Here is a 27,222-nt window from a genome sequence, read left to right on the forward strand (position 1 = left end):
TATATTTGTTTATTTATTTACCATGTGTGTATTTCATGTATTCTTTAGCATTTTTTTCGTTTTTTTCCACATTTTATTTCTTTATTATTTTACATTTGTTTTCTGTTGATCATTTATCATCTAATATTTTTTGTTCAATCTTTATTCCTCACCCACGTCCCCATTTGTAATCTTTTTTTGACTTTTTTATTTTATATTTTTCTAATCAGTTTTGGAGGGCTAATATTTGGAAAAACAAATATAAATGCGTTTGTAATTTTAACAAATGTACCAAACTACCCAATGTTATTATTATTCATTATACTTTATTATTATGATAATAATTATTATTAGTAGTAGTAGTAGAAGTAGTAGTAGTCGTAGTAGTAGTAGTCATCGTCGTAGTAGTCGTAGTAGTAGTCGTCGTGGTAAAAGTAGTACAAGTAGGAATCGTAGTATTTGTATTAGTTTGAGAGACAGATAGAGAGAGAAAGCGTTGAGTGAACGCTGCCGCGTGTGGCTGCCGCTGCTCACTCGCAGAAGAAATATCCTGTGACTGTAAAGTGTCCTTGAGAATTTTGAAAGGCACTTATAAATGAAATGGATTATTATTAAAGATGCAGAGAGGTAGTTGTAGTACCCGTTCGCCTCTTGTGGGTGGCAGCATAGTTCGTTCTGGGCCACAACCATCGAAGAAGAAGCGTTCGTATGTCCGGTCACGTGATCAGCCAGACGTCACAGCAGTTAGCTTCCACCGGGGCTAGCGTCCCTGGATAAAAGCCGTTTTGCGTCGAAATGGATGTAAGTCAGGCCAAACAGGAACACCTGCTCGCATTAAAAGGTACTAAGTGCCTTAAATATGTCTATTTTAAGTGGGAATGTATTTTACAACATCGTAAAAGGAGACTGGTGTCAGTGTCCTGGTGTTTGCTATTTTACTACCTTACTAATTTTAGTTTAATATATTACAGTACAGGTACTATATGTTTTTATCTTTGCAGTACTTATAAACTCAGTCATTTAGGCTCTCTATACAGGCGCGAAAGAAAAATAAGCTATCATTACGGTAAGATAAGAAAACCTTTATTTGTCTCACGATGAAGAAATCCCCCATTTATCTGTTTTATGTTGTGCTTATCTTGATTATTATACTTATGACCTGAACACCAGCCAGTGGCAGTACACCTGTAGACAAACAATCACCTTGTCACGATCGAATGAGGTATACATGTGGAAATAATAACGCATACAAATGTCTTTCTTTTTATTTTTCCAGTAATGCGATTGACCAAACCAACTCTGTTTACCAATCTGCCAGTGACGTGTGAAGAACGAGATCTACCAGGTCATCATTACACCTTTTTTGACAAGGCATGCAAATGCATTGGAATATGCAGTGCCCTGCGGATTGATTGACACTCACATTGCATTCTTAAGCTTCCAGTAATTTTCCCCCTGAAATAATATGGGAGAAAAATTATAAAAAAGGGGGAACTCCAACCATTTATTCAAGTGTATTTATTCAATGAGGACCAAAAACATCCCACCTTAAAATTACATTAAATCAAATCATGAGTGCCTCATTTTGCTTTCGTGGTTTGCATCCTCAGGTGACCTGTTTGGGCGCCTCATGAAAGATGATCCATCTACCATCAAGGGTGCCGAGACACTAATGTTGGGTGAGATGCTCACGTTGCCTCAGAACTTTGGGTGAGTCATCCAAACGTTTACTACCATTAAAATTTTTCACTTCATTACCCATATATATTCACTGCCATTCACAAATATATTCAGAAATTGAAAATACGACGTAGAGCGCCATTCCCGAATTTGTTCTGGTTTAGTATTTTCACCCGTGGGTGCCGATAAAGGGCTGAACGCTCCGGCGATGTTTTTTTTTTTCTTTTCCACAAGGGTGCAGCATTTCCCTTTGTCCATGTTAGCACTTTGTTCCAGCTTCAGCTGTTGTTAAAGCGCAATATAAACCAATATGTATGTATTGCATTGTATTTTGGAAAGTCGCCCTCATTTCAAGCTCATATAACTCCAGATCCATATCATTTAGGAATTAACTATTTTTTTCCTGATGAAATGAGAGAGTCTAAGGTTTCTAACGCTGTGTTGAATGTTTATGTCGTCCTAAAACTCAATATTCTGTGGGTCCTGGAATTCGATTGACAATGACAAAAACCCTGGCACTGGAGTGGACACATTTTTTCACATTGTCTTTAAAATACTATTTCAAACTATTTTAATTTTAGTTTTCTTTTTAAGTTGTTTCCTTTTTTTAAACTTAGATTTAAGTTATGGTGATGTTTAATATTTTTTTTTATTGTGTTCTCAGTTTCAATTGTATTTAATTAATTGTAATATTTTGGCTGAATTTCTATATAAACATTACATCAATATCAATTTAAAAATAAAAATGTTATGACAATTTTCCTGTCTTCACCTGGTAGCAACATCTTCCTGGGTGAAACATTTTCCAGCTACATCAGCGTGCACAATGACAGTAGTCAAGTGGTCAAGGATATTCTAGTTAAGGTAAATAAACAGCAAAAAAATAATTTAACATGTAACAATTATTCTCCATAACTTGATTTGTTCCCATATGCTCCTCCGTAGGCCGACTTGCAGACCAGCTCTCAAAGACTCAACTTGTCAGCATCCAACTCAACCGTGGCTGAACTCAAACCCGAGTGCTGCATTGATGATGTCATCCATCATGAAGTCAAAGAGATTGGCACACACATGTGAGCCATGTAGCATTGATTTACAATTTGAGATTTTTCTTTTGATATATACAGTGATACCTCGGTTTACGAACGCTTTAGCTAACAAACTTTTCACCTTACATTAAATGCACAAGAATATAATATTAGCATACGAGCTAATTTTCGGGAAACACACGGAGAGCCACAATGGCTGACGGACTAGTTTTCGGCGGAAGAACACCAAACCACACGGCCGAACAGCGTCACCGTGGCTGCCGGACTACTTTTCCACACCCGTTTTGAGTGCAGACATGGTTCGTTATCGTGTGGAGTACTTTTGCTGTTATGGGACTGAAAAAGACCCCGTCACAGGCTAGTGTTAAGCCGAAGAGGACACAAAAGAAAATTAGCGTCGATCAGAAGAAGGAGATCATCAAAAAACATGAATGTGATGTGCGTTTGTGTGACTTAGCGTCCCAGTACCAGTATGCTAAGTCGACCATTGCTACATGTGGCTAAAGGTGTTTCTGTGTTTTCTAAGCAACGGTCTCAGGTAATAGAAGAGGTTGATAAACCTCTGTTGATTTGGATTAACGAAATGAAGCTAGCGGGGGACCGTGTGAGTGAGGGTATTATTGCGGAGAAAGCACGGCAACTTCACTCGGATATCATCAAGAGGCAACTACATCAACGACCATCACAAAGGCAAATAAAACAACTATTCTACAGTACAGTTTATGTCTTTAATTGCAATACAATAGCACATTTATTATACATAAAATAAGGTATATTTTTTGTCGTTTTAAGGCTTTTTTAGGAGAATATTGTGTTTTATGCGGACCTGGGAACGGATTATTCTTATTTTAATAGTTTCCAATGGGAAATGAATGTTTGGAATACACACTTTTCACCTTAGACACACTTTCTGGGAACCAATTAAGTTCGTAAACTGAGGTATCACTGTAATTTTTTTTCACAGTTGTGGAAAAACATTTTTTATGTTTTTTTTTGTTTGTTTTTATTCACTCTATTTACAATTCTACCAGATTATTATTATTTGTTTTTTTACCGAATGGCAAATCGACTTGTTCCCAAAACGACTATCCTGGATGACCTTTTAATTTTTGTAAATTCATGCCGGTGCGATTTCCACACATTTTTTTTTAACTTTCACATGCTTCTGTTCAATGATGGCCTTTGTGTTTATTTGCAGCCTTGTGTGCGCTGTGAGCTACACCACCCAATACGGAGAAAAGCTCTACTTCCGCAAGTTCTTCAAGTTTCAGGTGAGGTAGCTCACTTAAAGGAAAACCGACGCCTCCGGACATGTTGTGTCCATAATTTGTAAAATCACTTCAAATGAATTCTACTGAGCGTATTTTACAAAGCAGGAGCTTGGGCGCCATCTTGTGCATTTTCTGGGACGCTACATTGGAGTCCTGACAGCTCGAATTGATATGGGAGGACTTCTTTAATCGATTGCAAACATTTATGCTTTCCCCTTCAGAACTATTTGAATCATATTCATAACTGGATAATAATAATAATACATTTCATTTCTAAGCGCCTTTCAAAACTCTCAAGGTCACTTTACAGTCACAGGACTGTTTTTTCTGCGGTTGAGAAGCGGCAGCCACATGCGCCCACCTTCACTCAACCCGGAAGTAACTCAAATAGATAGAAAGCTAATAGATAGCCAGCTAGAAAGTTAGCTAACTAGCTAGATAGTCATATGGCTAATAGCCAATAAGTAACAAGAAAGCATCTTCTCCGAATCTGAAGCCATCGTTTTGATTCTAGAGCAAGGCGAAGACGTCTTGGCATGACGTCACGAACAAAGGGGCGGGACCTTCTGAAACTCTTCCTCTCCGAGGTCATTATGAAGTAGTTTTGGGACACTTTTAAGTCATTTTTAGCGCCGTTTTGCATTTGACTAAAAATATCACCCTGCGTGTTTTGGGTATTTTAAATGCTATAAAACGTTTTTCTGATGTCAGTTAGGAAACAAAAAAATGGTGTCGGTTGTCCTTTAACACATCCTTGAGGCATGTCATAAGCGCCCTCCAAAAACCACCCAACGGAACACTCCTTCGTCACACCATCATGCTTTCTTTTGTTTTTTGTTTTTTGCTGCCGAGCGATGGAGACGTTCAGCTTACATTCTCTCTTCAATCAGGTCCTCAAGCCCCTGGATGTCAAGACAAAATTTTACAACGCCGAGGTACGTTCTACCATCTTTTTAGTCCATTCGCTTTGTCAGCCCTACATTACATTTGGCATGTGTTCATTGTGTCCTTTTATGTTTATTTTCTCCATTAGAGTGACCTCAGTTCCGTGGTAAATTGCTTTCATTTTTTTCTGTTCTCATCTTTTTTTCACGCTGCCTGCAGGTGGAAGCAAACAACAATGGCATTATTATTCTATATTATTCTGATGATTTAAAAAATATATATATATTAAATCGAAATAACTACTTGCTGGAAAAGCTGGTTATCCTCCAATTGTTGTTGTTTGCACACACTCCTTCGCCACACTTGCTTTTGCACGGGGTGCTTATGTGTGCGTGTTGACCCCATGTACTCTTGAGTGTAATTTAATGTGTTTTTTTATTTTTATTTAAATCACTATACTAAGATATAAATAATCATAAATTTGATGATGAAAACAATCTGGAGTGTGTGAGAAAGGAGTGGGTCACACCGACTTTTGCATGGAAGGTCGTGGTGGCCTGAGCTAATGCTAAAAAGCTAATCTTTACTGGCTGGGATTTTTTTTGCATTCAACTGCTGCTTTTGACCACCAACACCCAATAATCACACATTATAAATGCAAACAATTCATATAAAATGGATTTTTTGTTAAACATTCCCCATCACAATAGAATAAATCTTAACTCATTCACTGTCATTGACCTCGAGAGTTTTAAAAGCCGCTTAGAAATTAAATGTATTATTATTATTCCCGAATTTATTTGGGAATTGAATAGCATGACGTGGAGCGCCATTCCTGAATTGGTTCGGGTTTATTTTTTTTATTGCAGAGGGGTGCGTTTGAAGCTTCGGTCAGACCTCTGTGATCCTAATTTTAAATTCCAACTTGAAATTCCGATAAAGCACTGGTCAGACCTCTCGCAATGTTTTTTCACTCCCACGAGGGGGCAGCATTTACTTTTTGTACAGCCACCCCCACTTTCAATGCAGATAACTCTACAAAGCTCCAAATAAACAACAACTGTTGTTAAAGCGCTATATAAATCAATATGTATGTATTGTATTTTGTATAGCCACCCCTATTTCAAGCTCAGATAACTCCAGACCCATATAATTTAGGAATTAACTTTTTTTCTGATGAAAGAAGATAGTCTAAGGTTTCTTATGCTGAATTGAATGTTTATGTAGTCCTAAAGTTTAATATTCTGTGGGTCCTGGAGTTTCAGTGAAAATGACAAAAACCCTGGCACTGAGTGGACACATTTGCACATCGTCTAGCAGTGAATGAGTTAACTGAATTAAGGAATACTTTGTTAGAAATCAGGATTATTCACATGATTTTTAGCTGATCCGGTTTCTTTTTCTCTGAGCATTTAGAATTTTAAATAAAAAAATCCAAATATACGCGCAACCGCCCGAAATCCATGGTTGACACCCTGTCCGTCTCGCCATAACCGTCTGCACCCCCCCCCCAACCCCCTCTCCGTCTCCTAGACTGACGAAGTGTTCTTAGAAGCCCAGATCCAGAACATCACCACGTCGCCCATGTTCATGGAAAAGGTATCGTTGGAGCCATCCATGATGTACAATGTGACGGAGCTAAACACGGTCACGCACCAAGACCACGGGTACGGGCTCATTTGCTATCTGGCTGGCTACCTAGCTAGCTATTTGCTATCTAGCTAGCTATTTTCTATCTAGCTAGCTAACTATTTACTATCTAGCTGGCTACCTAGCTAGCTATCTATTTGTTATCTATTTGGCTGTCTATATTTTAGCTATCTAGTTAGCTGTTAGCTATCTATCTGGCTAGCTGGCTAGCTATTAGCTATATATTAGCTAGCTTTCTATCTATTTGAGTTACATCCGGGTTGAGTGAACGCTGACGCGTATGGCTGCCACTGCTCACCCTCAGAAAAACGTATCCTGTGACTGTAAAGTGACCTTGAGCTTATTATTATCAAGTGTGCTTATTATTATCAAGTGCTGACACGCCTTACTGAAGTCGGAATATAAATCCTGATTTAGTTCATATTTGTCATTTTTTTAAACTATTTTCTTTCTCCCACTTGTAAATTTGAACTTGGACACCTGCATCAAATTGTATTCGTCATCACCTGTCTTCTTTGGTCCGTCTCTCCTTAGGGTGTCAACATTTGGCAAGATGTCCTACTTGCAACCCATGGACACGCGGCAGTACCTCTACTGCCTGACTCCCAAACCCGAGTACGCTGAGAAGGCCGGCGTCATCAAAGGCGTTACCGTCATCGGAAAACTGGACATCGTGTGGAAGACCAACTTGGGCGAGAAGGGACGTCTGCAGACCAGCCAGCTGCAGCGGATGGTACTCCTCAATCGACCCACCACAAACCAACCATCTAAAACCAGAAGAAATATTTCAATGAGCTTATCCGAATAAAATTATACCACTTTCAATAAGAAATATTTGTATCTTCATCGTTATTAACTAATTCATTGCCAGACGAGGTGCAAAAATGTGTCCGTTACAGTGCCGGGGGTTTTTGTCATTGTCACTCAAATTCCAGGACCTCCAGAATATTGAGTTTTAGGACTACATAAATATCCAATTCAGTGTTAAGAAACCTTACACTCTCTTCTTTCATCAGAAAATAGTTAATTCCTAAGTTATATGGGAGTTCTCTGAACGTGAAATGGGGGCCAAAAGAAGAACAAATTCGGGAATGGCAGTTAGCAACATGATATTTTTACTGTATTTGACGTAAATAGCTGGAATGGAGCACATCTACATGATAGTTCAACCATGTACACCTTTAATATGCCATATTTAATCATTTTTCACCAATGTAACAAATTTAATAGCGCATTTAAAATTGTCAAAAATAAATATTTTTTTAACTCATTCACTGCCATTCCCGGATTTATTCGGGAATTGAAAAGCGTGACGTGGAGCACTTTTGGATGGGTGACGATAAAGTGCTTGTCAGACCTCTGAAAATGTTTTTCCCTTCCACGAGAGGGCAGAATTTGCATTTTGTACAGCCACTCACATTTCAAACTTAGATAACTCCAGACCCATGTAAGTTAGGAATTAAATATATTTTCCGATGAAAGAAGAGAGTCTAAAGTTTCTCACGCTGAATTGAATGTTTATGTAGTCCTATAACTCAATATTCCGTGGGTCCTGAAATTTGAATGAAAATGACAAAAACCCTGGCACTGGAGTGGACACAATTTTGCACATGTCTGGCCGATAATGCCTGTGTACTTTCAGCGCACGTTGTCTTTTGTGTAATTATATTCTGAACACGTGTGTCAGGCTCCGGGTTATGGAGACATCCGCCTCTCCATGGAAGTCATTCCCGACACGGTCAGCCTGGAAGAACCTTTTGACATCAGATGTAAAATCACCAACTGCAGGTGAGGAAACAAAAATGTGTGGATATCTGCTACTTCATTTTACCTCACACATCCTTAACACTCGAATGGCTTTGTTTGTTTTCTCTGTCTAGCGAAAGGACCATGGACCTTCTCGTGGACATGATCAACACGGCCTCCGTCCACTGGTGCGGCGTCTCTGGTCGACCTCTGGGCAAGTTGACCCCCGGAGCGTCACTTTCACTCCCCCTCACGCTACTGGCGTCTGTCCAGGGTCTCCAGGTACCCTCCAACTAGCATGCAAAACCATTTGAGCATTTATTCTTGATCCTTGATTAGGAGTTTCTTAAAGTATTCACTGCCATTCACAAATTTATTTTGGAATTGAAAATATGACGTTGAGCACCATTCCCGAATTTGTTCGGGATGTGGTTTTTTTAATGCTTGGGTGCCGATAAAGCGCTGGCCGTGTCCTCTGGCATTTTTTGTTCTTTTCACAAGGGGCAGCATTTGCCTTTTTTCCATGTTAGCGCTTTGTTCCAGCTTCAGCTGTTATTCAAGCGCTATATGAACCCATATGTATGTCTTGCATTGTATTTTGGACAGACACCCTCATTTCAAGATCATATAACTCCAGACCCATACAAATTAGGAAATAATTCTCATTTTCTGACGAAAGAAGAGAATCTAAGGTTTCTTCCGCTGCATTGAATGTTTATGTAGTCCTAAAACTCAATATTCTGTTGGTCCTGGAGTTTCAGTGAAAATGACAAAACCCTGGCACTGGAGTAGACACATTTTTGCACATCTGGCAGTGAATGAGTTAATGACAGAGACAAGCCTATAACTTGTGCTTTGTGGTGTACCTTTCTGGCTAGCTATTTATTCGCTATATGGCTAGCTAGCTATCTGGCTAATTATCTAGCCAGATAGCTATTAGCTATCTATTAGCTATCAATTAGCTAGCTAGCTAGCTTTCTATCTATTTGAGTTACTTCCGGGTTGAGTGAACGCTGATGCATGTGGCTGCTGCTGCTCACCCACAGAAAAACTTATCCTGTGACTGTAAATTGGCCTTGAGAGTTTTGAAAGGCAGGCGCTTGTAAATCAAATGTATTATTATTATTATTATTATTATTATTATTATTATTACCTGTTAGCGGTTCTGTGCAGTAGTTCACTTGTCAGGTTTATTTATGAGGAAGCCAAAAGTGGCACTAGTTAGGATAGTCGTTCTACTAGTAAATGTACTGAATTTTCTTGCTAGTGAGGTTAAAAAGTGTACAAGCACACAGACCCTAAGCTAGAAATCAAGAATATGGAAAAATACAATATTGATTTATGTTCTTAAAAACAGCTGAAGCTGTAACAAAGTGATTAACATGACCATCTATCAACATATTTCTTTTGTTTTATTTGTTTCAGACTATTTCCGGTCTGCGGCTTACCGACTCGTTCCTGAAGCGTACGTACGAATACGACGACGTGGCTCAAGTTTGCGTGGTTTGTCCGTCCTAGTGACTTTTTAAGGTTTTTTTTTTAACCCTTTTTTATTTACCAATGGACCAATGGTGCGCCTCATACTGTGTTTTAATCCTCATTGAAATGGTTGTGAATCATAAGATTCTTTGAAAATGTGAATATGTATAAATAAAATTCCCCAAATTGCGGAGATGTTTTGGAACGCAATGTCTTTTAAAAAATACTATAAAAGATGACAAAAGACTTGGTTTTTCATCACATTTTATTTTTATTGGAAGGAAGCATCTTCCTGGCCCAGCAGAGCTGATTTGAGCAGCTGGAAAGTAGAGTGAGCTAACTCCATGTTTTGTCCAATTTTGAGGTAAGTGCAGAAATGAATCCAGAAAAGGTGCAAATTATTGATGAGAAGTCTAAATCAAAGTTTTCTCAAAATGTTGCCAAATGGGAGCCCGTTATTATGCTCAGAATTTAAAAAAAATCATTTCCTAGTTAGCTTTTTGAATCTCACTTGTTTTTTTATGAAAAGATGATAAGAGTTGACGATTATTTGGATTTGCACCAACGATGCAAATTCACATCACATTCCAAAATGACACAAAATGGAGTTAGCCCACTGTTGTTTTCGCTGGCTCATTAGTTTCCATAAAGCTTCTGATACCAGTTTGAAAGCATGCAGGAGGAGCAACCTTATATAACATACACAAATATATATTTTTTAAAGTGTTCATATGATAATATTTTTTCCATTGTTATTTCGTGGCGCTAAAGTGCAATGACAATGTCACAATGCAGGCGTGTCAGTCACATGACTAAAAAGCAACAGTAGACGTCACGTGATGCAGCGGCACCTTGATTTACAAGAATAATTTGTCCTGTTTATTTTAATTACGTCTCCAATTTTGGTTTGCAAAATACAAAGCAGCGGCGGGGGGAAATAAATCAACAGGCCAAATATCAAAGTGCCGCTACGCTCATGTCGTGTCTTCCTGACAGCTGTCAATCATCTCAGGGGGTTCAGGGAAGGAGAGTTGGCTCAGTTTGGTGTGCCTGTAATTTTGGAAGGAGTAAACGGGGGATCATTTCCAGTCTGATTGAAGTAAGTACGATCTTTAACTCATTCACTGCCAGACGATGTGGAAAAATGTGTCCACTCCAGTGCCAGGGTTTTTGTCATTGTCACTTGAATTCCAGGACCTGCAGAATATTGAGTTTTAGGACTACATAAACATTCAATGCAAGGTTAGAAACCTTAGATTGTCTTCTTTCATCAGAACAAAATAGTTAATTCCTAAATCATGTGGGTTTGGAGTTTTATGAGCTTGAAATGAGGGCGGCTGTCCAAACTACAATGCAATACACATGCATATTGGTTTATATAGTGCTTTAACAACAGCTGAAGCTGGAACGCCAGAGGACCGACCAGTGCTTTATCGGCACACAAGCATGGAAAAACCAAACCCGAACAAATTTCAGGAATGGCGCTCTACGTCATATTTTCAATTCCCGAATGAATGGCAGTGAATGAGTTAAAAATCTGAACGTGTGGGAATCGAACACGCACACCAACACGACGTATCACGACTGCTCCTCGGCGCTACCGCTAAACGATCGACTCCGGATGTGATTGCGTAACTGTTCGATGAGCTCAGGGTTCTGCTGCTGGATCTGCTGGGCGAACTGCTGCCCCCTGGTGGAAAAGGACAAGGAATGCTTAATGTGCAAGGGCGGTTGTCACGTTCCTACCATTAATCCACAGTTAGTACCTGCGGGAACCGCCAGGTACTATTTTCTACTATAGTTTCACCCATTTTAATTACGGATGTTTGCTTTGTCGTATGGTACCCCGTTTACATTTCCACCAAATTTACCTCATTCACTGCCAGACATGCAAAAATGTGTGCACTCCAGTGCCAGGGTTATTGTCATTTTCACTCAAATTGCAGGACCCACAGAATATTGAATTTTAGGACTACATAAACATTCAATTGGATGTAAGAAACCCGAGACTCTTCTATCATCAGGAAAAAAAATGTTAAAAATATGTAATTCTAAATTATATGGGTCTGGAGTTATCTGAGCTTGAAATGGGGGCAGCTGTACAAAATACAATACATGCATATTGATTTATGTGGCACTTTAACAACAGCTGAACAAAGCGCTAACATGCAAAATAGGGAAATGATGCCCCTTGTGGAAAAGAAAAAAAAATTCCAGAGGCCATGAGCAGCGCTTTATCGGCACCCAAGCATGAAAAAAAAAAACACATTTGGGCTATATTTTCAATTCCGGAATAGATTCGTTAATGGCAGTGAATGAGTTAACCTCCGAATGTACCAGAAGCAATTTGATATCATGACTGCTTCTGTACCTTCCCCACAACAGCGCGCAGCAAAAACATGTGAATGTGAAATGTAAGCTCAATGTGACTGTAGATGTCACGTTTATTGATCCAGAAGTCGTACTTACGCTTCTATCAGACTGGAAATATCTGTCAGACCTCCCACCCCGGCTGCCGGTCCTCCCACGGCGTTGGCCATCATTCCCGACATTCTGATAATGACGACAAAGAAGTGAGACACGAAAAGCTTAAACGCATCTCAAGGCTAATACGTAGCTAGCGCTAACACTCACAGCTGCTGCACCTGTTGGTTTTGCATCACACTGGCTGCCTACCGACAGAGGAAGAAAGCGGGAATTGTTTTGCTTTGTGAAAGTCACATTATATAAAAAAAAAGACCTGCACTTACCATGCTGATGAAGGCGGGGTTGTTGATTAAACTGGCCATGTCGAATCCGAGACCGGCGGCCATCTACATACACGGAATGTGTAAATTAGACAAGTACTAGAAAGACAAATAATTTACAACCTTTTTGCCCATCAATTTGACCTCTACAATTCAAAACAACGAAATATATTTTCAGAAGAGTACAATTGAGATCATGTGGTGACACAAGTGTGTACCACCCACGTCTTATTACCTTGAAAATTATGTTTAAATGTAACTAACTCAACACACACCTGCAGAGATTCCGACAGGTTCAATGTTCTAATTTGTAAATTGAATAGTACATCACTTTATGTATTGTGAATATTTTTTATTAAATTACATTTGAAGCTTGTAATTAACTAATTCACTGCCAGCCATGTGCAAAAATATGTCCACTCCAGTGCCAGGGTTTTTGTCATTGTCACTCGAATTCCAGGACCCACAGAATATTGAGTTTCAGGACTACATGAACATTCAATGCAGCGTAAGAAACATTAGACTCTCTTCTTTCATCAGTAAAAAAAGAGTTAATTACTAAATTATATGGGTCTGGAGTTATATGAGCTTGAAATGAGGGTGTCTGTGCAAAATACAATGCAATACATATACATTGGTTTATATAGCACTTTAACAACAGCTGAAGCTGGAACAAAGCGCTAACATGGAAAAAGGAAAATGCTGCCTCCTTGTGGAAGGGAAAAAGATTGCCAGAGCCTATGGCCAGTGCTTTATCGACACCCAAACAAGAAAAAAACAAAACCAGAACAAATTCGGGAATGGCGCTTTACGTCATATTATCAATTCCCAACTAAAGTTGTGAATGAATGAATGTATTATATTCAAATCCATAATTACATGTTAATTATATATTTTGTGGCTATATTTTTTCCTAGATTTCATTACAAATTAAAGATATATTTCTTGGATTGGATGTACCTTTATTCGTCTCGCAGTGGAGAAATTTACATTTCACAGCAACAAAGTTATGAAAGTATGAGGAAAGGAAAGAAAGAAGTAGAAAAACAAAATACAGGAGCTGCTGGAAAGGCAGCCACTCTCGCGGCGCCATCTTGAAGTCAAAAAATATATATATATATTATATAAAAACACAGACACATACACCTTTTACATTTTGTTACTTTTATAATTACTGTACGATATTGTCTTGCACTCACAGGACTGCTAACTTCCTTCTGCTTCTGCTCTGCCACCTTCAGGTTGGACTTGTACGTGTCATTGTCGGGGTCCAACACCAGCGCCTTCTTGAAGTAAGAAATGGCCTCGGGGTATTTGTTCATGGCTGTTAATGCCAGGCTGCGAACACACAGAATCCCACACACAATTTTGTATATAACACAATCTATGTGTTATTACAATTTTTTTTGTACAATTTGTGTATTTTTGTTTTTTCTTCCTTGACTTACCCCATCCTGCCGTACGCTTTGCTATAACCGGGATCGATCCCGATGGCTCGCTCGCAGTCGCCTGTCGCTTCCGTGTAATCGCCCAATTTACTGTGAGCGGCTGCCCTGCATAACCACACAGCGTGAGCGCTAATTAGCATTAGCATTACCTAGCCTAAGCATGACGGTAAATTATGGCAAATACCTGTTGCAATAGTAAACAGCGTTCCTCAGGTCCAGATCTATGGCCTTGGTGTAGCACTCCACTGCGCATCGGTAGTTTTCCTCCTTCATGTGATTGTTCCCTGACGATAGACAATTATGAAATATAGCAATGGCTTTATATAATAATACATTTCATTTATAAGCGCCTTTCAAAATTCTCAAGGACACTTTACAGTCACAGGATATTTTTTCTGCGGGTAAGCAGCGGCAACCACACGCGCCAGCGTTCACTCAACCCGGAAGTAACATAAAAACAACAATAATATACATATATACAGGTAACATCCGAGTTACGACCGGGTACCGTTCCGACAAAACGGTCGTAAGTCAAACGGTCGTAAGTAGAGATCCTTTATTGGATTATTACTTCCAGATATGAATGCAGGGCAATCACGTGGGTTGTGACATCAGTCGAGCAATCAAATTGTAACTTTTCACCTTCGTTCTTCAGCTGCTCGGCTCGTTCGGTATCTTCGGGCGAGGGCGTCGTCGTCGTCGGCAAGCTTAGGTTGTCGTTCTGGGGGTAATATGGTAAGAAACGATTGGTCATCGAGTGGTCATGACGATCCATCACTGTAAAGGCAAATCCTATCCAATCCAAATACACATGTATTCTAAGACAACATTACGCCAATAGAATCTTGTCATGTGAAACAAAATGGAAGCTCACCTTGAGTAGAGAGTAGAGAAACACCTCCATGAGGGGTTGCGGCGCCGCCAGGTGTCTGTCGCTAGCGTTGATTTTAAAGGTGGTCTCAAGACATTGGATAGCGACTGTGACAAAGGCAGACGTTCATTTTAGTTCTGACCATCATTACCGGGCATTTATCGTACCTTCAAGGCTTTCTTGTTCGTCGGAATTCAATGTGCCGCCATGTGTCTGATCCCGTAGGAACTGTATGATAGAAAACGCCAGGCGCTTCTCCGCCGCCATGTTTAGCTACAAACTGCACTTAGAAACACACACACACACAAAATCACAAAAAATACATATAAAATACCAATTTGGTTCGCAATTTTTTTTTCTTTAGCCCTGTGAAGATTCTCATTCATCCAAGTCATGATATCCTAATTGCTTTCTGAATTTGTTGTTCAGAAACGTTCAAATGTGATTCATGCAACCATGCTATTCGGCTGTATGTGTAACAATAAGACAACTAAATAACTGAATCATCCCCGACCGTGATGACGTCAAAGGTAGCAGGTGCTAACCAGTGCACGTGGGGAACGGTGGTCACGTGCGCCACGCAAAACACCAGCACCCTCGCCGAGTATTGACAAATAGGTTATGACGTCACCGAATTGTATAGACCGTAATTAAAGGATATATACACAATGGTGTTTTTTTAGCTAATTGGCTAAAATGGGCGTTATTGCCTCGATCGAGCACGATGCTTCGCAACGCGACGGTCACACGACGGACTGGGAATACATAGCAGCGAAAAACAAATCTAAATGCCAGCGTGTTTGATGAAATTACGTAAAAATATGTTGTTACGTCATCATCATACCCGAGCCGTGGCCGCTCAGCAGTCGTTACTCGCGCCTCGGACTGCTCGAGATACTCGTCCTTTTCTACGCATGCGCGGGCGCTCATAGCGGAAGTGATATCGAGATGGAGCGTGTGATTGACAAGTTGCTCCTGTTGCCGGGGCAACTACCTGAAAATCGACTGTTTTATTTTCTCGTTACTGTATTTTTTTTTTTTTTTTCAATTTTGATCATTGTGTGGACACACGCACACAAACAAAATATTAACGACCTGCCGTATTACACACACACTCTACACTAACACACACTACATAACGTAGTACTTAGGATACAATAAATAATGATTTATATAGCGCTTTAACAACAGCTGCAGCTGTAATGAAGTGCTTAACAGTGCTTAACTATCATATACAAGATACAAAAAAACCTAAAAACATTCCAAGTCAAAACTTAATGACAGTCAGGGATGCCAGAATAAAAAACACTACACTTCCACACAACTGCAGCGGATCCTAACGTCATGGCAAAATATGCACAACACTTATACATTTTCCACATACACACAACACAAATACAACAGAACTCAACGCAAAAACTACGACATATTGTACAACTTACACTACGGTACAGTCAAAAACAGACATGGCACACTGAAAAACGTATGCACACATTGAAAAACGTATGCACACATTGCACAACACATACACGCTACTTGACAAACACAAGCTGCTCAACACAAACGCACCATATCCAATCGGACTACATATTCGCTAGCTATTAGCTATCCATTCACTATCCATTCACTATCCATTCGCTAGCTACTAGCTCTCCCTTCGCGATCCATTCGCTAGCTATCTTGCAGTGTGCAAGTCCTCGAGAGTGGGTAGGGCGGTGCCAATGATTTTTTCCGCCGTCCTAACTGTCCGTTGAAGTCGGATTTTGTCCATTTTTGTGGCGGCCCCGAACCAAACGGTGATGGAAGAACACAGGATGGATTCGATGACAGCCGTGTAGAAATGTTGCAGCACCTCCTGTGGCAGGCCATGCTTCTTTAGCAGCCTCAGGAAGTACATTCTCTGTTGGGCCTTTTTCAGGATAGAGTTGGTGTTGACCTCCCACTGACCTCCCACTTCATGTCCTGGGAGACTGTGATTCCCAGGAACTTGAAGGTCTTAGCTACCTATTTGCTCTCTATTAGCTACCTATTCGCTAGCTATTATCTATCTATTCGCCAGCTATTATCTATCTGTTCGCTAGCTAGCTACCTAGCTTGCTATCTATTTGAGTTACTTCTGGGTTGAGTGAATGCTGGTGCGTGTGGCTGCCGCTGCTCACCCACAGGAAAAAACTTATCCCGTGACTGTAAAGTGACTGAGGGTTTTGAAAGGCGCTTAGAAATCAAATGTATAATAATAATGATAATAATAATAATACTAATACTAATAATAATAATAATACATTACATTTTAAGCGCCTTTCAAAGCTCTCAAGCAATGTAAAATGACACACTATCATGACCTAGCAGGTGTGAAGGTCAAAGCCAAAGTGTATGCGGGTGCGTATATGGTGCTTATTATGAGGTGTGTGATGTAGCGTGTAAGGTATTATCAGTTGTAATCATTTGATGACTGTGTAAACTTGTTGTAAACACATTGTTGCACTTAATCAGCAGTCATCTTTTAATGACCGCCTCGCAGTCCCGGCGAGGTTTCGTGTTCCTCAATGTCCGACTGCAACCCGACCCATCGCCGGGGGAGGTGATCGGTCGCCGCTTAGCACGGAAATAATTCTTAGAGTGACGTTCCACAAATGTGCTGTTTGTCCATTGAGCAGCATAACCCTTTGCAAGCGGAGCGTCTGTCACTCTGTACAGGGACTCCGTTTGGAGAATGACTGTCCTTAACGGCGCCACACGGGCCTACGCTCCCAGTACGTCGCTGAGGTGGGATAGGTCGGCGGAGGATATCGCCGCAGATACCGAGCGCTTGATTGGCACTGTAACCAAGGTCTACGATGAGATTGGACGCCTCTGCATGGACGCGGTCTCTGTTGAGAACACACTGAGGGCACTCGCCAATGTCAAGATGGATTATGCAGGTCAGCCCACAAAACGTAATGTTAATAATAAATATTATGTTTTTTTGTCAAAAAATGTAACATGCAATATATAAAACACTTACATAACAAACTCATTACACACACTCCTCTACTTATAAACATTCGAGTTACGAACAACGGTATATACGAAAATTTTTATAGTAACATATGTACGTATTCTCTCCAGTTGTACATGTACATACCTTTTATAGAACATATATTTTATTATATGATTATTTTTCAGTACAAAACAATACAGGTTACTTATACAAGCCTTAAACATACTGATATAAATCTTAAACATACTTATATAAGCCATAAACACACATTCCTTAAAAAATATAGCACTGAAGCAACTTACGAACAAATTCACCTTACGAACGACCATTCGGAACGCATCTTGTATGTAAGTTGGGGAGCGTCTATTCTCTCCAGTTGTACATGTACATATCTTTATAGAGCATATATTTTATTAAATTGTTATTTTTCAGTACAAACCAATACAGGTTACATATACAGGCCTTAAACATATTTATATAAATCTTAAACATACTTATGTAAGTCATAAACATACATTCCTTACAAAATATAGCACTGAAGCAACTTACGAACAAATTCACCTTACGAACGACCGTTCGGAACATATGTTCGTAAATTGGGGAGCATACAAACATACACAAGACACACCACATAACACACACATTTGTTTTTTGTATTTCTTAACTTCAAGATGGCGCCGCAACAGTGGCTGCCTTTACAGCAGCTCCTGTATTTTGTTGTTGCTGCTCTGAAAACACTCCAAAACACACTTAACCGTGAATGTAAACATTGAAGATTTCCGCAATTGTTCAATATGACTTCTCACTTGTACCCAGCGCACCGTCACGCTTTGGACTTCCCGCAGTACGTGAGCCCATGTCGGGCCGTGCGATTGGCCAGCGCCGAAGCCGACAAACGTCTGAGCCACTTTGATGTGGAACTCAGCATGAGGCATGACGTCTACCTCCGAATCGCCGCCTTACAGGTTGTCAAGTGAAAAGTAGTGTAATTTGTTAATGTTTCCTTGACCTGCGTTGAATTTTTGTGTACAGAAGAAGCTTCCGGAAAATGTGTCGCAGGAGGAAAAACGGTTCTTGGAGCGACTGCTGGCATCGGGAAGGCGGAACGGACTACATCTATGTGCAGATACAAGAGAAGTGACGCCTTCTTCTTCTTTCGACAAAATTTGTTTCAGCCCGACTGTGAAATCTCAATTTGAAACACCAAGTCTTGTTTAAAATTCTACCTTGAAGTAATAACCTACCTTCAGTGGCGGGCCATGCATGTCACTCCTAGGCCTTCAGTAGTGCTATGTCTGAATCAATCAGCTGCGAGTGTGGTGTGATAATACTACACGTCCACTAGAGGATGTAGTTATCCAGGAAATAACTTGTGACATGAAGAAACTTAAGAAATATTGTCATTAAATGGCTCAAATTTTTACTATGAACGTATGGATTCCTTGATGACCTCATAAAATTGCAATATTATTTGCTATTTTTGCTACCTTCGGAGCTTTCCAACCTTAATGATGTCCATCTATTCTTGAAAAGTCTATCTTGAAAATGGCTTTAACAGTATATCTGCAACCTAATAATAATAAAAAAAAAAATAATAATAATAATAATAATAATAATAATACATTTTATTTCTAAGCGCCTTTCAAAACTCTCAAGGACACTTTACAGTCAAAGGATATTTTTTTCTGCGGGTGAGCAGCGGCAGCCACACGCTCCAGCGTTCACTCAAACTGGAAGTCCATTTCTTCTCCTCCTTCAGCCATTGTGGGTTGACAAAATCGCTATTATATCAACACAAAAATGTATTTGCATATGCAGCTCGCTACAGATACAGCGTGCCAGCTCTGGCCAGTATGCGCTTATCACTAGCGGCTCGTGATAATAATAATAATAATTCACGGACAAATTAGAATTCACATTAGTCTGTGATTCCGATATGTTTTAGGCCAGCAGAGAAGGCCTTGCTGGCCCTGACGGCCCACCACTGCCTCCCTTACAATCCCTACCCTGACCTGTAACACGAATGCTGTTTTGAAGCCCTACTTTGAAACCTTAACATCTTTGAGACTTTCTTATCCAAAGAACATCAAAAAAACATCCAAGCTGATCTCGGAGCTCTCCATCGAGTTCAACAAGAACCTGAATGAGGATAACACGATCCTGCTCGTCTCGCGGCGGCAGCTTGGTCAGTAAAGACTGACAAGCACATAGAATCTCACACATTTATGCCACTTTAATTTGTCGTTTACCATGCCTAGACGGGATGTCCGAGAGCTTTCTGTCGGGTCTGGATGTGGATGAGGCGTCCGATGCGTACAAGGTGACTTTGGCCTATCCTCACTATTTTCCCATCATGAAACATTGCCGCGATCCTGAGACTCGGCGGAAGATGGAGACGGCGTTTCACAGCAGGTGCAAAGAGGTAAAAGGAGGTCGGCAAAAAGACGAAAAAAAAAAAAAAAATCCCTAATCCCGGTTTTTCATGTGTGAATTGTCTGCCAGGCAAACACGATTATCCTGGAACATTTGGTGGCGCTGCGTGCCGAGTTGGCGGCTTTGCTTGGCTACGGCTGCCACGCCGACTATGTGCTTGAGGTCAACGTGGCCAAGAACGTCACCAATGTTGACGCCTTCCTCAGTAACTCACCCTAATTTGACACCATTTATCAACCATACAGTGAGACCTCAACTTACGACCTTAATTGGGTCCCAGACAGTGTGTAAGGTGAAAAGTGTGTATCTCAAAAAACAAATTCCCATAGGAAACCATTAAAATGGGAATAATCCGTTCCCGGGTTTCCATAAAATATACTTTTCAACTAAATCAGTCTAAAAAACTACACACAACATACCTTATTATATGTATAATAAATGTGCTATTGTATTGTAATCAAATAAATACACTGCATTGTATCATAAAGTCACTTTATTTACATTTGTGATGGTCATTGATGGCTTGATGGAATGGCGTTGGAGGTCGAAGGTCAAAGGGAATTGCTGTTTGGAAAGAGAGGCGCATTACATGAGGACTGTAATTAAAGAAATAAACTGTGCTGTAAAATAAAGTTTTATTTACCTTTTTGATGGTCGTTGATGGCTTATGGAAGGAGAGTCACCTTCCATAAGGACTGTTGGTAACTTAACCTCTGGTGCTGTTCGCTCGTGTGCTTCCGCCAAAGATCACTCCGCCAGCCGTGGTGGGCGTGTATTATGAAAATAATGCTTAGACTAAAAGTTTGTAAGATAAGGTTTTTGTAAGTTGAGATCTCACTGTATTTTGAAGCCCTAACTCAGTATTGAAACCCTAATTCCAAACCCAAAACATGTTTTGAAAGGGTTTTTATATTCTCATTTGAAGTCCTCGCCCTTGTTTGATAGCTTATTTCGGCTAGAGATGAGCACCCTACCTCAAGCTCCAACCCCACTGATGTGAAACCCGAACCCTGCTCCATCCTAGATGCCCTCCAGAAGACCTTGGAGCCGATGGGCGCACAGGAGCGGAAATACATGATGGCGTTTAAGAAGCGCGAGTGCCTTAGGAGCGGACGTGTGTTCGACGGACGTCTGAACGCTTGGGATCTGCCCTACTACATGGACCAAGTCGAACGCCGCAAATTTGCCCTCGACAAGGACAAACTTCTCGAGTACTTCCCGCTGGATGCCGTCACAGAAGGCCTTCTGGGGATCTACCGGGACCTACTGGGGGTTCGCTTCAGTCGGGTGTGCGCGGCACCCGTGTGGCACCTGGACGTCCGCGTTTATGCTGCACATGACGCCGACACGGGTGAGGAGATGGGACGCTTCTACTTGGACCTGCATCCCAGGTGGGGACCTAACACTCATCCAGTTCCTTCCCAAAGTGATCCCAATTTCTAATTCCAACTTCAAATTCTGATCCAGACTGCAAACAACTCTGGTTTGATATCCTAATTTAAAACCCTAAATTAACTCATTCATTGCCATTCCCTAATTTGTTCAGGTTTTGGTTTTTTTCATGCTTGGGTGCTGATAAAGCGCTGGTCAGACCTCTGGCAATGTTTTTTTTTTTTTTCCCTTCTGCGGGGGGGCAGCATTTGCCTTTTATCCATGTTAGCGCTTTGTTCTAGCTTCAGCCGTTGTTAAAGCGCTATATAAATCAATATGTATATATTGTATTTTGTACAGCCGCCCTCATTTCAAGCTCAGATAACTCCAGAAGCGTATAATTTAGGAATTAACTTTTTTTCTGATGAAAGAAGAGAGTCGAAGCATCCTTGTGCTGAATTGAATCTTTATGTTGTCCTAAAACTCAATATTCAGTGGGTCTTAAAATTTGAGTGACAATGACAAAAACCCTGGCACTGGAGTGGACACATTTTTGCACAGGTCTGGCAGTGAATGAGTTAAATGCCCAACCCTGGAGTCAACTCTAAAATCTGTGTTGAACCCCAAACTTAACCTAGCATTAAACCTAATTAAAACCTCTTAACCTAAAACCTATTATTAAAACGTTAAATTTTCATTAAAATAACTATCCCTTGTTTGAAACTCAAACCCATATACAGTAAAGTCTCGTTATATCGATATTCAAGGGAGTCCGAAAAAATATCGATATAACCGGGACTATCGATATATCCGACCCTGTTTGCATGTAATTTTCTCTGTGCGTGCATAGAAATAGTATCGATATAACCGGGACTATCGATATATCCGATATCGATATAACGAGACTTTACTGTATTAGTCATAACATGAGCTCATACTCATTCTCATACTCAGGCTAATACTAATACTAACACTAATACCAATACTAATACAGTACTACTACTACTAATAATAAGAAGAATTAATAATAATAATGATAAGAAGAAGAATTAATAATAATAATAATAATAATAATAATAATAATAATAATAATAACAGTAACAGCAGTAGTAGCGATAGTAGCGGTAACAGTTAAAGTAACAGTAATAGTAGTAAGAGTAGTAATAATTGTAACAATAGTAATAATAGTAAAAATAGTAATAATAGTAATAATAGTCATAAAGTTTTGAAAGGTGCTGGTAAATGAAATGTATTATTATTATTATTATTATTATTATTATATTATTATTATTATTATTATTAATAATCCATTTCATTTATAAGCACCTTTCAAAACTCTCAAGGACACTTTACAGTCACAGGATATTTTTTCTGCGAGTGAGCAGTGGCAGCCACACGCGCCAGCGTTCACTCAACCCGGCATGTGACAATGTCTCGCCTCTCCCACTAGGGAGGGGAAGTACCCCCACGCGGCGTGCTTCACCCTACAGCCCGGGTGCAAGGCCCCCGAAGGAGGGCGACTCCTCCCCGTGGCCGCCTTGGTCGCCAATTTCACCAAACCGGTCGGGGGGCTGCCCTCACTGCTGCAGCATCACGAAGTCGAGACGTACTTTCACGAGTTTGGACACGTCATGCATGAGATGTGCTCGAAGGTGAGCACAATGTGAAAAATAGGGATGTCTTCACTCATTCACTGCCATTCCCGAATTCATTCGGGAATTGAAATAAGACGTGGAGCGCCATTCTCGAATTTGTTTGGGTTTTGGTTTTTCTAACAGGGGTGCCGATAAAGCGCTAGTCGGACCTCTGGCAATGTTTTCCCTTCTACGAGGGGGTGCATTTGCCTTTTGTACAGCCGCCCCCATTTCAAGCTCAGATAACTCCAGACCCATGTAAGTTAGGAATTAAATATATTATGTTAAATATATTAACTCTTTTTTTCTGATGATGTTTTGTTATTTTCTTGCTTGGAAGCTGATAAAGCACTAGCCAGACCTCTCGCAATGTTTTTCCCTTCCACAAGGGGCATAATTTCCCTTTTGTCTTTCTTAGCGCTTTATTCCAGCTTCTGCTCTTTTTAATAATAATAATAATAATACATTTCATTGATAAGCGCCTTTCAAAACTCTCAAGGACACTTTACAGTCACAGGATATTTTTTTCTGCGGGTGAGCAGTGGCAGCCACACGTGCCAACGTTCACTCAACCCGGAAGTAAAGTAAAAAAAATAAATAACAAATATGACAACACACAGAGTCATTCATTCTTCAGCACTTTTTGTACCCTCTTTGCGACATGAAGCAGTTTGATGCTAAGGCGCTACATAAACCAATATGTATGTATTGCATTGTATTTTGGACAGCTGCCCTCATTTCAAGCTCATGTAACTCCAGACCCATAAAAATTACGAAATAATTCTTATTTTCTGATGAAAGAAGAGAGTCTAAGGTTTCGTACGCTGCATTGAATGTTTATGTCGTCCTAATACTCAATATTCTGTGGGTCCTGGACTTCGAGTGATAATGACAAAAACCCTGGCACTGGCGTGGACACATTTTTGCACATCTGGCAATGAATGAGTTGAGTTGTCTTTGATGCTTACACAAAACATATACATGAGTCAAATTCTCTTCTAAATTCAATTCGATGTCTTCCGGCAGGTGACCTTTTCCGAATTCAGTGGCACGCAGGTGGAGACGGACTTCGTGGAGGTTCCCTCTCAGATGCTGGAGAATTGGGTATGGGAGAAGGAGCCACTGAGGAGGATGTCCTGCCATTACAAAGATGGCTCAGCCATTCCGGAACCGCTCCTTGACAAGCTCATTGCGTCTAGAGTGGCCAACACGGGTTGGAACCACACTCGATTGGCAAACTCAGAACAGAAAGAAACAAAGTTTGACGTCTGTGCTGCCGTTTCTACAGGACTGATGAACCTCCGTCAGGTTGTCCTCAGTAAGGTGGACCAGTCGCTACACACCAGCTCCACTGCGGACTCAGCTGCGTTGTTTGCAAAATTATGCCAGGATATCCTCGGTGTTCCAGCCACAGAAGGTCCGGGTCATCTCTGGGAAATTCCTTCAGTATTGAAAGACAACCAACACCATTTTTTTTGTTTCCTAACTGACATCACAAAAACGTTTTAGAGCATCTAAAATACCCAAAACACGCAGGCTGATATTTTTAGTCAAATGTAAAACACCAATAAAAATGTTAAGTCATTTTGTTAAGTCACAGTGTGCTAAAACTGCCACAAAATGAGCTCGGAAGTGGGCAGATTCAGAAAGTCCCGCCCCCTTGTTCGTGACGTCACTATTGGTCACACACTGCCTTGCTCCAGAATCAAAACAATGGCTTCAGAGAGTTCAGATTCGGAGGAGATGATTTCTTGCTACGCATCCAGTTATAAATATGATTCAAATGTAAATTTCTCCACTGCGAGACTAATAAAGGCAAATCCAATCCAAATAGTTCTGAAGAGGAAAGCATACATGTTTGCAATCGATGAAAGAAGTCCTTCCGTATCAATTCGAGCCGTCTGAACGCCAATGTAGCGCCCAGGAAATGCACAAGATGGCGCCCAACATCTGTTGGAAATGGGCTGATTTGCCTGCTGGGAATTTGTGTCAACTAGTATCAAATAGTAGTCTTGGTGCAACACACACGATTCACCATCGCGTTATTTAAGTGTTTTCCTTCTAATTTCGCCATCAACACGTATCAACGCGAAGTTTTCACACCGAACAAAGTACCCAAAATGCATTGTGTGTCACTTTCTCGGTCAGGGGCGTTCCTTACGTGACGTCACGTCAGGCATCGTCATCAACTCGAAAACAAGACTTCCTGAATATTCAGTGCGAGTCTTAAAACATAAAATATAGCTATATGCCGTGGAATCTTTGTAAAATGCGCTCAGTAGAAGTCATTTGAATCCATTTTACAAATTATGGACACAACTTGTCCGGCGACATCGGTTGTACTTTTACCATCTCTGACGACAGGCACCAACATGATGGCCAGCTTCGGCCATCTTGCAGGTGGATACGATGGCCAGTACTACAGCTACCTGTGGAGCGAGGTCTACTCCATGGACATCTACTTCAGCCGCTTTAAAAAAGAAGGAATCCTCAACCCAAAAGTGGGTCCCGATACGAAACATTCACTTTGGACATGCAGTGAACATTACAGTGTCATTGATGTGTACAAAACCACATATGTCGAGTTTGGTCATGTTAGTCCTAATTTAATTCATTAAAACACCCACAAAAAATAATACAAAAACTAATTTGCCCCCTCTTGTTAAATCATTCGTTGTCAAACAGGTGGGGAAAGAGTACAGACGTATTATCCTCGAGGCGGGAGGCTCAGTGGATGGCATGGACATGCTACAACGCTTTCTGGGCCGAGCGCCATGCCAGGATGCCTTCTTCCAGTGCAAGGGACTAATAAACCCCTCTAACGTCGGCAAGTAATATATCCTGGAAATGTTTATCAAATACCCAAACGTGTGCGAGTATATGCGCATGTGCATATGATTTGAAACTATATTGTATTTGATGTTTACATCTGATGTTTGCAAGATCAGAATCAGAATCAGCATCATTGTAAAGTGACTTTGAGAGTTTTGAAAGGCTCTTATAATATGATGTATTGTTATTATTATTATTATTATTTTGATTTTTATTGTTATTTGTATTATTACTATTTTATTGATACAGTAAAGTCTCGTTATATCGATATCGGATATATCGATAGTCCCGGTTATATCGATACTATTTCTATGCACGCACGGAGAAAATTACATGCAAGCAGGGTCGGATATATCGATAGTCCCGGTTAAATCGATATTTTTTCGGACTCCCTTGAATATCGATATAACGAGACTTTACTGTATTATTTTTTATTATTTTGGGTCGATCATGGCAAAGACTGCAGAAGATAAATCATCCAGTAGTGGGCGCCATTGTATGCCAAAAGCATATCGAAAACTACGAAAAATACTTTATATACCGTACCTGTACTGTACTGTACACGATTTGGTCGGGAGACACAATACTCACTTGATAAAGCAACTATTGACACAATACAGACAGTTCATTTGTAAGGTGAAACAAAAGAAAATGTAAAAAAACAAAATACATGGTTATAATAAAACAATGTATAAGTAAACAAAGCATTTTCGTGTTTTATTTACTTCTAATTTACACTTTTGGAACGCTCACATTATTTTTACATGCACCACAGAGTAGCGAGTACGAAGATCGCCCGATTTATGATTTCTGAAACTTAACATGTATGTTATACTGTCTAGTTTTTGTTGCAAAACTGCATTATTATTATTATTATTATTATTATTATTACTACAAATAATACACATAATATACAAATCAAACCTCTGAAGATGGAGGACACTGATTCGCTGTGGCGACCCCTTGAAGGGAAAAGCTAGCTAGCTATCAGGCTAGCTAGCTCTCTAGCTAGCTATCTATTCACTATCTAGCTGGTTGGCTATCTAGCTAGGTATCTGTTGGCTCTCGATTGGCTCGCTTTCTATCTATTTGAGTTACTTCCGGATTCAGTGAATGCTGGCGCATGTGGCCGCCGCTGCTCACCCGCAAAAAAAAAACTATCCATGA

At 40.3% G+C, this 27,222-nt stretch overlaps 4 protein-coding genes across 9 annotated transcripts; 3 read left to right on the forward strand and 1 right to left on the reverse strand.

The window, feature by feature from the left end:
* The first annotated feature begins 693 nt into the window (after positions 1-693).
* Positions 694-10,837, forward strand: trappc13 (trafficking protein particle complex subunit 13). 4 transcript variants are annotated; one of them, XR_016118342.1, is made up of 15 exons: positions 694-820; positions 1,256-1,324; positions 1,590-1,689; positions 2,439-2,523; positions 2,605-2,732; positions 3,907-3,979; positions 4,870-4,914; positions 5,013-5,030; positions 6,398-6,531; positions 7,049-7,247; positions 8,202-8,302; positions 8,395-8,542; positions 9,686-9,725; positions 10,021-10,103; positions 10,736-10,837. XR_016118342.1 is itself a non-coding variant. In XM_089021192.1 (14 exons), exons 1-13 carry the CDS (start codon positions 775-777, stop codon positions 9,776-9,778), a joined length of 1,239 nt encoding a protein of 412 aa, XP_088877318.1. In that variant the 5' UTR covers positions 694-774; the 3' UTR covers positions 9,779-9,790; positions 10,021-10,147. The 4 variants fall into 4 exon arrangements, 3 of the variants coding, with proteins under 3 accessions (XP_088877318.1, XP_088877319.1, XP_088877317.1); XM_089021192.1 differs by lacking the exon at positions 10,736-10,837 and having other exon boundaries at positions 9,686-9,790; positions 10,021-10,147; XM_089021193.1 differs by lacking the exon at positions 10,736-10,837 and having other exon boundaries at positions 10,025-10,114.
* Positions 9,729-19,211, forward strand: LOC148884637 (thimet oligopeptidase-like). The gene is made up of 5 exons (XM_089021199.1): positions 9,729-9,763; positions 13,728-13,778; positions 17,503-17,726; positions 18,602-18,750; positions 18,818-19,211. The coding sequence occupies exons 3-5, from the start codon at positions 17,519-17,521 to the stop codon at positions 19,001-19,003; spliced, it is 543 nt and encodes a 180-aa protein (XP_088877325.1). The 5' UTR covers positions 9,729-9,763; positions 13,728-13,778; positions 17,503-17,518; the 3' UTR covers positions 19,004-19,211.
* sgtb (small glutamine rich tetratricopeptide repeat co-chaperone beta) lies at positions 10,649-15,839 on the reverse strand. 3 transcript variants are annotated; one of them, XM_089021194.1, is made up of 12 exons: positions 15,650-15,831; positions 14,973-15,085; positions 14,809-14,912; positions 14,577-14,655; positions 14,119-14,218; positions 13,935-14,039; positions 13,680-13,824; positions 12,490-12,552; positions 12,374-12,411; positions 12,209-12,292; positions 11,304-11,429; positions 10,649-10,789 (listed from the first exon to the last, which is right to left on the reverse strand). In XM_089021194.1, exons 2-11 carry the CDS (start codon positions 15,070-15,072, stop codon positions 11,318-11,320), a joined length of 930 nt encoding a protein of 309 aa, XP_088877320.1. In that variant the 5' UTR covers positions 15,073-15,085; positions 15,650-15,831; the 3' UTR covers positions 10,649-10,789; positions 11,304-11,317. The 3 variants fall into 3 exon arrangements, with proteins under 3 accessions (XP_088877320.1, XP_088877323.1, XP_088877322.1); XM_089021197.1 differs by lacking the exon at positions 11,304-11,429 and having other exon boundaries at positions 15,650-15,839; XM_089021196.1 differs by lacking the exon at positions 10,649-10,789 and having other exon boundaries at positions 11,288-11,429; positions 13,686-13,824; positions 15,650-15,822.
* Positions 19,212-19,358: 147 nt separating the features above from the next.
* Positions 19,359-26,715, forward strand: LOC148884639 (neurolysin, mitochondrial-like). The gene is made up of 9 exons (XM_089021189.1): positions 19,359-19,970; positions 20,044-20,207; positions 20,288-20,423; positions 21,243-21,609; positions 23,040-23,241; positions 24,250-24,436; positions 24,512-24,640; positions 25,588-25,724; positions 25,909-26,715. The coding sequence occupies exons 2-9, from the start codon at positions 20,049-20,051 to the stop codon at positions 26,056-26,058; spliced, it is 1,467 nt and encodes a 488-aa protein (XP_088877315.1). The 5' UTR covers positions 19,359-19,970; positions 20,044-20,048; the 3' UTR covers positions 26,059-26,715.
* The last annotated feature ends 507 nt before the right edge of the window (positions 26,716-27,222 follow it).

This window comes from Hippocampus bargibanti, linkage group LG18, assembly GCF_051943395.1.
Source record: "Hippocampus bargibanti isolate YZ-2025 linkage group LG18, ASM5194339v1, whole genome shotgun sequence".
Classification (NCBI taxonomy): Eukaryota; Metazoa; Chordata; class Actinopteri; order Syngnathiformes; family Syngnathidae; genus Hippocampus; species Hippocampus bargibanti.

Bases quoted from the DNA above. Each gene is read 5' to 3' on its own strand.
- LOC148884639 (XM_089021189.1), top strand. From the start codon at position 20,049: ATGTCCGAGAGCTTTCTGTCGGGTCTGGATGTGGATGAGGCGTCCGAT. The intron at 20,424-21,242 runs GTAACTCACCCT...GCTCCATCCTAG, and splicing joins CAATGTTGACGCCTTCCTCA to ATGCCCTCCAGAAGACCTTG. The intron at 25,725-25,908 runs GTGGGTCCCGAT...GTTGTCAAACAG, and splicing joins AAGGAATCCTCAACCCAAAA to GTGGGGAAAGAGTACAGACG.
- LOC148884637 (XM_089021199.1), top strand. From the start codon at position 17,519: ATGACTGTCCTTAACGGCGCCACACGGGCCTACGCTCCCAGTACGTCG. The intron at 17,727-18,601 runs GTCAGCCCACAA...ACTTGTACCCAG, and splicing joins TGTCAAGATGGATTATGCAG to CGCACCGTCACGCTTTGGAC. The intron at 18,751-18,817 runs GTTGTCAAGTGA...TTTTGTGTACAG, and splicing joins TCCGAATCGCCGCCTTACAG to AAGAAGCTTCCGGAAAATGT.
- trappc13 (XM_089021192.1), top strand. From the start codon at position 775: ATGGATGTAAGTCAGGCCAAACAGGAACACCTGCTCGCATTAAAAG. The intron at 6,532-7,048 runs GTACGGGCTCAT...GTCTCTCCTTAG, and splicing joins GTCACGCACCAAGACCACGG to GGTGTCAACATTTGGCAAGA. The intron at 7,248-8,201 runs GTACTCCTCAAT...CACGTGTGTCAG, and splicing joins CCAGCCAGCTGCAGCGGATG to GCTCCGGGTTATGGAGACAT.
- sgtb (XM_089021194.1), bottom strand. From the start codon at position 15,072: ATGGCGGCGGAGAAGCGCCTGGCGTTTTCTATCATACAGTTCCTACGG. The intron at 14,913-14,972 runs GTACGATAAATG...CCTTTGTCACAG, and splicing joins CGAACAAGAAAGCCTTGAAG to TCGCTATCCAATGTCTTGAG. The intron at 14,656-14,808 runs GTGAGCTTCCAT...TATTACCCCCAG, and splicing joins TTCTCTACTCTCTACTCAAG to AACGACAACCTAAGCTTGCC.